Here is a 9,708-nt window from a genome sequence, read left to right on the forward strand (position 1 = left end):
GAGTGGGTGGGTGAGTGAGTGAGTGGGGTGAGTGGGTGGGTGAGTGAGTGGGTGAGTGAGTGGGTGAGTGAGTGGGTGAGTGGGTGAGTGGGTGGGTGGAGTGGGTGGGTGAGTGGGTGAGTGATGTGGGTGAGTGAGTGAGTGGTGAGTGGGTGGGTGAGTGGGTGAGTGGTGAGTGAGTGAGTGGGTGGAGTGGTGAGTGAGTGGTGTGAGTGAGTGGGTGAGTGAGTGGGGTGGGTGAGTGGGTGGGGGAGTGGGTGGGGTGAGTGGTGGGGAGGTGGGTGAGTGGGTGGGTGAGTGAGTGAGTGGGTGAGTGGGGTGGTGGGTGAGTGGGTGGGGTGAGTGGTGGGGGGTGAGTGGAGTGGGTGAGGGTGAGTGAGCGTGTGTGAGGTGAGAGTGGGTGAGTGAGTGAGTGGGTGAGTGAGTGTGGGTGGTGGGGTGGGTGAGTGGGTGGGTGAGTGGGTGGGTGAGTGGGTGGTGGTGAAGGTGAGTGGGTGGTGTGAGTATTTCTGGTGAGTGAGAGGGATGTGCTGATTGATGTGTTGGCGTTGTTGCTGTTGTAGTTGTTGTTGTTGTTGATGTTGTTGGTGGTTGTGTGTGGGATGTTTGTTGTTGATGTTGTTGAGAGAAGGATGTTGTTAATGTTTGTTTATGAGATGTTTGTGTTGTTGATGTTGTTGTTGTTGATGTTGTTGTTGATGTTGTTGTTGTTGTTGTGATTGATGTTGTTGTTGTTGTTACGGCAGTCGATGTGGAGGGCATGCCCCGCCTGGGCCATGAAGTCACAAATGATCCAACCCCGCACGGCACGCCGGCAAACTCGGCTTCGGCACGCTTGGCACAGCAAGGCTCTCTGGGTTGGTGAGAACCCTGGGTCTGGGGTGCAGAGGTTACGAGTGGGTGGGTGAGTGTGGTGGGTGGGTGACTGAGTGAGTGAGTGAGTGACTGAGTGAGTGTCTGTGTGAGTGTTCGTGAGTGAGTGACTGAGTGACTGAGTGAGTGACGCTGGCACAGCAAGGCTCTCCTGGGTTGGTGAGAACCCTGGGTCTGGAGAGGTTACGAGTGGGTGGGTGAGTGGGTGGGTGGGGTGACTGAGTGAGTGAGTGAGTGACTGAGTGAGTGTCTGTGTGAGTGTCTGTGTGAGTGAGTGACTGAGTGAGTGAGTGAGTGACTGAGTGAGTGTCTGTGTGAGTGTCTGTGTGAGTGAGTGACTGAGTGAGTGAGTGAGTGACTGAGTGAGTGTCTGTGTGAGTGTCTGTGTGACTGAGTGACTGAGTGAGTGAGTGAGTGACTGTGTGAGTGAGTGACTGAGTGAGTGAGTGACTGTGTGAGTGAGTGACTGAGTGACTGAGTGAGTGACGCTGGCACAGCAAGGCTCTCTGGGTTGGTGAGAACCCTGGGTCTGCAGAGGTTACGAGTGGGTGGGGTGGTGGGTGGGTGGGTGAGTGGGGGGGTGAGTGAGTGGGTGGGTGGGTGAGTGAGTGTCTGTGTGAGTGTCTGTGTGAGTGACTGAGTGAGTGACTGAGTGACTGAGTGACTGAGTGACTGAGTGACTGAGTGAGTGTCTGAGTGACTGAGTGAGTGAGTGTCTGTGTGAGTGTCTGTGTGAGTGAGTGACTGAGTGACTGTGTGAGTGAGTGTCTGAGTGACTGAGTGACTGTGTGAGTGTCTGTGTGAGTGAGTGACTGAGTGACTGAGTGACTGTGTGAGTGTCTGTGTGAGTGTCTGTGTGAGTGAGTGACTGAGTGACTGAGTGAGTGACTGTGTGAGTGTCTGTGTGAGTGAGTGACTGAGTGACTGAGTGAGTGACTGAGTGACTGAGTGACTGTGTGAGTGTCTGTGTGAGTGAGTGACTGAGTGAGTGACTGAGTGACTGAGTGAGTGACTGAGTGAGTGACTGTGTGAGTGTCTGTGTGAGTGAGTGAGTGAGTGACTGGAGTGAGTGACGCTGGCACAGCAAGGCTCTCTGGGTTGGTGAGAACCCTGGGTCTGGGGGTGCAGAGGTTACGAGTGGGTGGGTGAGTGGGTGGGTGGGTGAGTGGGGGGGTGAGTGGGTGGGTGAGTAAGTGGGTGGGTGACTGAGTGAGTGACTGAGTGAGTGAGTGAGTGACTGAGTGACTGAGTGAGTGACTGAGTGACTAAGTGACTGAGTGACTGTGTGAGTGTCTGTGTGAGTGAGTGAGTGAGTGACTGAGTGACTGAGTGAGTGAGTGACTGTGTGAGTGTCTGTGTGAGTGAGTGACTGAGTGAGTGACTGAGTGAGTGACTGAGTGACTGAGTGACTGAGTGAGTGACTGAGTGACTGAGTGACTGTGTGAGTGTCCTGTGTGAGTGAGTGACTGAGTGACTGAGTGAGTGACTGAGTGACTGAGTGACTGAGTGACTGAGTGAGTGAGTGACTGTGTGCGTGTCTGTGTGAGTGAGTGACTGAGTGACTGAGTGAGTGACTGAGTGAGTGACTGAGTGACTGAGTGTGTGTCTGTGTGAGTGAGTGACTGAGTGACTGAGTGAGTGACTGAGTGACTGAGTGAGTGACTGAGTGACTGAGTGAGTGACTGAGTAAGTGACTGAGTGAGTGAGTAAGTGACTGAGTGACTGACTGAGTGACTGAGTGACTGAGTGACTGAGTGAGTGAGTGAGTGAACTGAGTGACTGAGTGAGTGACTGAGTGACTAAGTGACTGAGTGACTGTGTGAGTGTCTGTGTGAGTGAGTGAGTGACTGAGTGACTGAGTGAGTGAGTGACTGTGTGAGTGTCTGTGTGAGTGAGTGACTGAGTGAGTGACTGAGTGAGTGACTGAGTGACTGAGTGACTGAGTGAGTGACTGAGTGAGTGACTGAGTGACTGAGTGAATGTGTGAGTGTCTGTGTGAGTGAGTGACTGAGTGAGTGACTGAGTGAGTGACTGAGTGACTGAGTGAGTGTCTGTGGTGTGAGTGACTGAGTGACTGAGTGAGTGACTGAGTGACTGAGTGAGTGAGTGACTGTGTGAGTGTCTGTGTGAGTTGAGTGACTGTGTGAGTGAGTGAGTGGGTGAGTGGTGGGTGAGTGGGTGGGTGAGTGGGTGGGGGGTGGGTGAGTGGGTGGGTGGGTGAGTGGGTGGGTGGGTGGGGGGTTGGGTGGAGTGGCGTGACTGAGTGACTGAGTGAGTGACTGAGTGACTGAGTGAGTGACTGAGTGACTGAGTGAGTGACTGAGTGACTGAGTGAGTGACTGAGTGACTGAGTGAGTGACTGAGTGACTGAGTGAGTGACTGAGTGAGTGACTGAGTGACTGAGTGAGTGACTGTGTGAGTGTCTGTGTGAGTGAGTGACTGAGTGACTGAGTGAGTGACTGAGTGAGTGTCTGTGTGAGTGAGTGACTGAGTGACTGAGTGAGTGACTGAGTGAGTGACTGAGTGACTGAGTGAGTGACTGTGTGTCTGTGTGAGTGAGTGACTGAGTGAGTGACTGAGTGAGTGACTGAGTGACTGAGTGACTGTGTGAGTGTCTGTGTGAGTGAGTAACTGAGTGACTGAGTGACTGAGTGAGTGACTGAGTGACTGAGTGAGTGATTGAGTGACTGAGTGACTGAGTGAGTGACTGAGTGAGTGACTGAGTGACTGAGTGAGTGACTGTGTGAGTGTCTGTGTGAGTGAGTGACTGAGTGACTGAGTGAGTGACTGAGTGAGTGTCTGTGTGAGTGAGTGACTGAGTGACTGAGTGAGTGACTGAGTGAGTGACTGAGTGACTGAGTGAGTGACTGTGTGTCTGTGTGAGTGAGTGACTGAGTGAGTGACTGAGTGAGTGACTGAGTGACTGAGTGACTGTGTGAGTGTCTGTGTGAGTGAGTGACTGAGTGACTGAGTGAGTGACGCTGGCACAGCAAGGCTCTCTGGGTTGGTGAGAACCCTGGGTCTGGGGTGCAGAGGTTACGAGTGGGTGGGTGGTGGGTGGGTGGGTGAGTGGGGGGTGAGTGAGTGGGTGGTGGTGAGTGAGTGTCTGTGTGAGTGTCTGTGTGAGTGACTGAGTGAGTGACTGAGTGACTGAGTGACTGAGTGACTGAGTGAGTGTCTGAGTGACTGAGTGAGTGAGTGTCTGTGTGAGTGTCTGTGTGAGTGAGTGACTGAGTGACTGTGTGAGTGTCTGTGTGAGTGTCTGTGTGAGTGAGTGACTGAGTGACTGAGTGAGTGACTGTGTGAGTGTCTGTGTGAGTGAGTGACTGAGTGACTGAGTGAGTGACTGAGTGACTGAGTGACTGTGTGAGTGTCTGTGTGAGTGAGTGACTGAGTGAGTGACTGAGTGACTGAGTGAGTGACTGAGTGAGTGACTGTGTGAGTGTCTGTGTGAGTGAGTGAGTGAGTGACTGAGTGAGTGACGCCTGGCACAGCAAGGCTCTCTGGGTTGGTGAGAACCCTGGGTCTGGGGTGCAGAGGTTACGAGTGGGTGGGTGAGTGGGTGGGTGGGTGAGTGGGGGGGTGAGTGGGTGGGTGAGTAAGTGGGTGGGTGACTGAGTGAGTGACTGAGTGAGTGAGTGAGTGACTGAGTGACTGAGTGAGTGACTGAGTGACTAAGTGACTGAGTGACTGTGTGAGTGTCTGTGTGAGTGAGTGAGTGAGTGACTGAGTGACTGAGTGAGTGAGTGACTGTGTGAGTGTCTGTGTGAGTGAGTGACTGAGTGAGTGACTGAGTGAGTGACTGAGTGACTGAGTGACTGAGTGAGTGACTGAGTGACTGAGTGACTGTGTGAGTGTCTGTGTGAGTGAGTGACTGAGTGACTGAGTGAGTGACTGAGTGACTGAGTGACTGAGTGAGTGAGTGACTGTGTGCGTGTCTGTGTGAGTGAGTGATTGAGTGACTGAGTGAGTGACTGAGTGAGTGACTGAGTGACTGAGTGAGTGTCTGTGTGAGTGAGTGACTGAGTGACTGAGTGAGTGACTGAGTGACTGAGTGAGTGACTGAGTGACTGAGTGAGTGACTGAGTAAGTGACTGAGTGAGTGAGTAAGTGACTGAGTGACTGACTGAGTGACTGAGTGACTGAGTGACTGAGTGAGTGAGTGAGTGACTGAGTGACTGAGTGAGTGACTGAGTGGACTAAGTGACTGAGTGACTGTGTGAGTGTCTGTGTGAGTGAGTGAGTGAGTGACTGAGTGACTGAGTGAGTGAGTGACTGTGTGAGTGTCTGTGTGAGTGAGTGACTGAGTGAGTGACTGAGTGAGTGACTGAGTGACTGAGTGACTGAGTGAGTGACTGAGTGACTGAGTGACTGTGTGAGTGTCTGGTGTGAGTGAGAGACTGAGTGACTGAGTGAGTGACTGAGTGACTGAGTGAGTGAGTGACTGTGTGCTGTCTGTGTGAGTGAGTGACTGAGTGACTGAGTGAGTGACTGAGTGAGTGACTGAGTGACTGAGTGAGTGTCTGTGTGAGTGAGTGACTGAGTGACTGAGTGAGTGACTGAGTGACTGAGTGAGTGACTGAGTAAGTGACTGAGTGAGTGAGTAAGTGACTGAGTGACTGAGTGACTGACTGAGTGACTGAGTGCTGAGTGAGTGAGTGAGTGACTGAGTGACTGAGTGAGTGACTGAGTGACTAAGTGACTGAGTGACTGTGTGAGTGTCTGTGTGAGTGAGTGAGTGACTGAGTGACTGAGTGAGTGAGTGACTGTGTGAGTGTCTGTGTGAGTGAGTGACTGAGTGAGTGACTGAGTGAGTGACTGAGTGACTGAGTGACTGAGTGAGTGACTGAGTGACTGTGTGAGTGTCTGTGTGAGTGAGTGACTGAGTGACTGAGTGAGTGACTGAGTGACTGAGTGACTGAGTGACTGTGTGCGTGTCTGTGTGAGTGAGTGACTGAGTGACTGAGTGACTGAGTGAGTGACTGAGTGACTGAGTGAGTGACTGAGTGACTGAGTGAGTGACTGAGTAAGTGACTGAGTGAGTGAGTAAGTGACTGAGTGACTGACTGAGTGACTGAGTGACTGAGTGAGTGACTGAGTGAGTGACTGAGTGACTGAGTAAGTGACTGAGTGACTGACTGAGTTACTGAGTGACTGAGTGAGTGACTGACTGAGTGACTGACTGACTGAGTGACTGAGTGACTGAGTAAGTGACTGACTGAGTGAGTGACTGACTGAGTGACTGACTGAGTGACTGAGTGACTGACTGAGTGACTGACTGACTGAGTGACTGAGTGAGTGAGTAAGTGACTGACTGACTGAGTGAGTGACTGAGTGACTGAGTGACTGAGTGAGTGACTGAGTAAGTGACTGAGTGAGTGAGTAAGTGACTGAGTGACTGACTGAGTGACTGAGTGACTGAGTGACTGAGTGAGTGACTGAGTGAGTGACTGAGTGACTGAGTAAGTGACTGAGTGATTGACTGAGTTACTGAGTGACTGAGTGAGTGACTGACTGAGTGACTGAGTAAGTGACTGAGTGACTGAGTGACTGAGTAAGTGACTGACTGAGTGAGTGACTGACTGAGTGACTGACTGAGTGACTGAGTGACTGACTGAGTGACTGACTGACTGAGTGACTGAGTGAGTGAGTAAGTGACTGACTGACTGAGTGAGTGACTGAGTGACTGGTGACTGACTGAGTGACTGAGTAAGTGACTGACTGGGTGACTGAGTGACTGACTGACTGAGTGAGTGACTGAGTGACTGAGTGACTGACTGACTGACTGACTGAGTGAGTGAGTGACTGAGTGACTGAGTGACTGACTGACTGACTGAGTAACTGACTGACTGAGTGAGTGACTGAGTGACTGACTGAGTGACTGAGTGACTGAGTAAGTGACTGAGTGACTGACTGAGTTACTGAGTGACTGAGTGAGTGACTGACTGAGTGACTGACTGACTGAGTGACTGAGTGACTGAGTAAGTGACTGACTGAGTGAGTGACTGACTGAGTGACTGACTGAGTGACTGAGTGACTGACTGAGTGACTGACTGACTGACTGAGTGACTGAGTGAGTGAGTAAGTGACTGACTGAGTGAGTGACTGAGTGACTGACTGAGTGACTGAGTAAGTGACTGACTGGGTGACTGAGTGACTGACTGACTGAGTGAGTGACTGAGTGAGTGACTGAGTGACTGACTGAGTGACTGACTGACTGAGTGAGTGACTGAGTGACTGAGTGAACTGAGTGACTGACTGACTGAGTGACTGACTGACTGAGTGAGTGACTGAGTGACTGAGTGACTGACTGACTGAGTGACTGACTGAGTGAGTGACTGACTGAGTGACTGAGTGACTGACTGAGTGACTGACTGAGTGAGTGACTGAGTGACTGAGTGACTGAGTGACTGAGTAAGTGACTGACTGAGTTGACTGAGTGACTGACTGAGTGACTGGACTGACTGAGTGACTGACTGAGTGACTGACTGAGTGAGTGACTGAGTAAGTGACTGACTGACTGAGTGACTGACTGAGTGACCGAGGTGACTGAGTGTGTGAGTGAGTGACTGAGTGAGTGACTGAGTGACTGAGTGACTGAGTGACTGTGTGAGTGACTGACTGAGTGACTGAGTGACTGTGTGAGTGACTGACTGAGTGACTGAGTGACTGAGTAAGTGACTGACTGAGTGACTGACTGAGTGACTGAGTAAGTGACTGACTGAGTGACTGACTGAGTGACTGAGTGACTGACTGAGTGACTGAGTGACTGAGTAAGTGACTGACTGAGTGAGTGACTGAGTGACTGAGTGACTGAGTGAGTGACTGACTGAGTGAGTGACTGAGTGACTGACTGACTGACTGAGTAACTGACTGACTGAGTGAGTGACTGAGTGACTGACTGAGTGACTGAGTGACTGAGTAAGTGACTGAGTGACTGACTGAGTTACTGAGTGACTGAGTGAGTGACTGACTGAGTGACTGACTGACTGAGTGGACTGAGTGACTGAGTAAGTGACTGACTGAGTGAGTGACTGACTGAGTGACTGACTGAGTGACTGAGTGACTGACTGAGTGACTGACTGACTGACTGAGTGACTGAGTGAGTGAGTAAGTGACTGACTGAGTGAGTGACTGAGTGACTGACTGAGTGACTGAGTAAGTGACTGACTGGGTGACTGAGTGACTGACTGACTGAGTGAGTGACTGAGTGAGTGACTGAGTGACTGAGTGACTGACTGACTGAGTGAGTGACTGAGTGACTGAGTGACTGAGTGACTGAGTGACTGACTGACTGAGTGAGTGACTGAGTGACTGAGTGAGTGAGTGACTGACTGAGTGACTGACTGAGTGAGTGACTGAGTGACTGACTGAGTGACTGACTGAGTGACTGACTGAGTGAGTGACTGAGTGACTGAGTGACTGAGTAAGTGACTGGACTGAGTGACTGAGTGACTGACTGAGTGACTGACTGACTGAGTGACTGACTGAGTGACTGACTGAGTGAGTGACTGAGTAAGTGACTGACTGAGTGAGTGACTGAGTGCTGACTGAGTGACTGACTGACTGAGTGAGTGACTGAGTGACTGAGTGACTGACTGACTGAGTGAGTGACTGAGTTACTGAGTGACTGACTGACTGAGTGACTGACTGAGTGAGTGACTGAGTGACTGACTGAGTGACTGAGTGACTGACTGAGTGACTGACTGAGTGACTGACTGAGTGAGTGACTGAGTGACTGAGTGACTGACTGAGTGACTGAGTAAGTGACTGACTGAGTGACTGACTGAGTGACTGAGTGACTGACTGAGTGACTGAGTGACTGAGTGAGTGACTGACTGAGTGACTGACTGACTGAGTGACTGAGTGACTGAGTAAGTGACTGACTGTGTGAGTGACTGAGTAAGTGACTGACTGAGTGACTGAGTAAGTGACTGAGTGAGTGACTGAGTGACTGAGTGACTGAGTAAGTGACTGAGTGAGTGACTGAGTGACTGAGTGAGTGACTGAGTGAGTGACTGAGTGACTGAGTGACTGAGTAAGTGACTGAGTGAGTGACTGAGTGACTGAGTGAGTGACTGAGTGAGTGACTGAGTGACTGAGTGACTGAGTAAGTGACTGAGTGACTGACTGAGTGACTGAGTGACTGACTGACTGAGTGAGTGACTGAGTGACTGAGTGACTGAGTGACTGAGTGACTGACTGACTGAGTGAGTGACTGGAGTGACTGAGTGAGTGAGTGACTGACTGAGTGACTGACTGAGTGAGTGACTGAGTGACTGACTGAGTGACTGACTGAGTGACTGACTGAGTGAGTGACTGAGTGACTGAGTGACTGAGTAAGTGACTGACTGAGTGACTGAGTGACTGACTGAGTGACTGACTGACTGAGTGACTGACTGAGTGACTGACTGAGTGAGTGACTGAGTAAGTGACTGACTGAGTGAGTGACTGAGTGACTGACTGAGTGACTGACTGACTGAGTGAGTGACTGAGTGACTGAGTGACTGACTGACTGAGTGAGTGACTGAGTGACTGAGTGACTGACTGACTGAGTGACTGACTGAGTGAGTGACTGAGTGACTGACTGAGTGACTGAGTGACTGACTGAGTGACTGACTGAGTGACTGACTGAGTGAGTGACTGAGTGACTGAGTGACTGACTGAGTGACTGAGTAAGTGACTGGACTGAGTGACTGACTGAGTGACTGAGTGACTGACTGAGTGACTGAGTGACTGAGTGAGTGACTGACTGAGTGACTGACTGACTGAGTGACTGAGTGACTGAGTAAGTGACTGACTGTGTGAGTGACTGAGTAAGTGACTGACTGAGTG

General features: G+C 51.2%; 1 protein-coding gene across 1 annotated transcript in view; it reads right to left on the reverse strand.

The window, feature by feature from the left end:
• Positions 1 to 782: 782 nt before the first annotated feature.
• Positions 783 to 9,708, reverse strand: part of LOC142923215 (uncharacterized) — a 15,093-nt gene continuing 6,167 nt past the window's right edge. Inside the window, exons 4-5 of the mRNA XM_076064140.1 lie at positions 3,142 to 3,895; positions 783 to 876 (exon numbers count right to left, since the gene is read on the reverse strand). Of these exons, the coding sequence (XP_075920255.1) occupies positions 783 to 876; positions 3,142 to 3,895 (848 nt within the window). The remainder of the gene's footprint in view (positions 877 to 3,141; positions 3,896 to 9,708) is intronic.

This window comes from Petromyzon marinus, unplaced genomic scaffold (assembly GCF_048934315.1).
Source record: "Petromyzon marinus isolate PM22_M1 ecotype Great Lakes invasive population unplaced genomic scaffold, UKy_Petmar_22M1.pri1.0 PM_Scaffold_337, whole genome shotgun sequence".
In the NCBI taxonomy this organism is placed as follows: domain Eukaryota; kingdom Metazoa; phylum Chordata; class Hyperoartia; order Petromyzontiformes; family Petromyzontidae; genus Petromyzon; species Petromyzon marinus.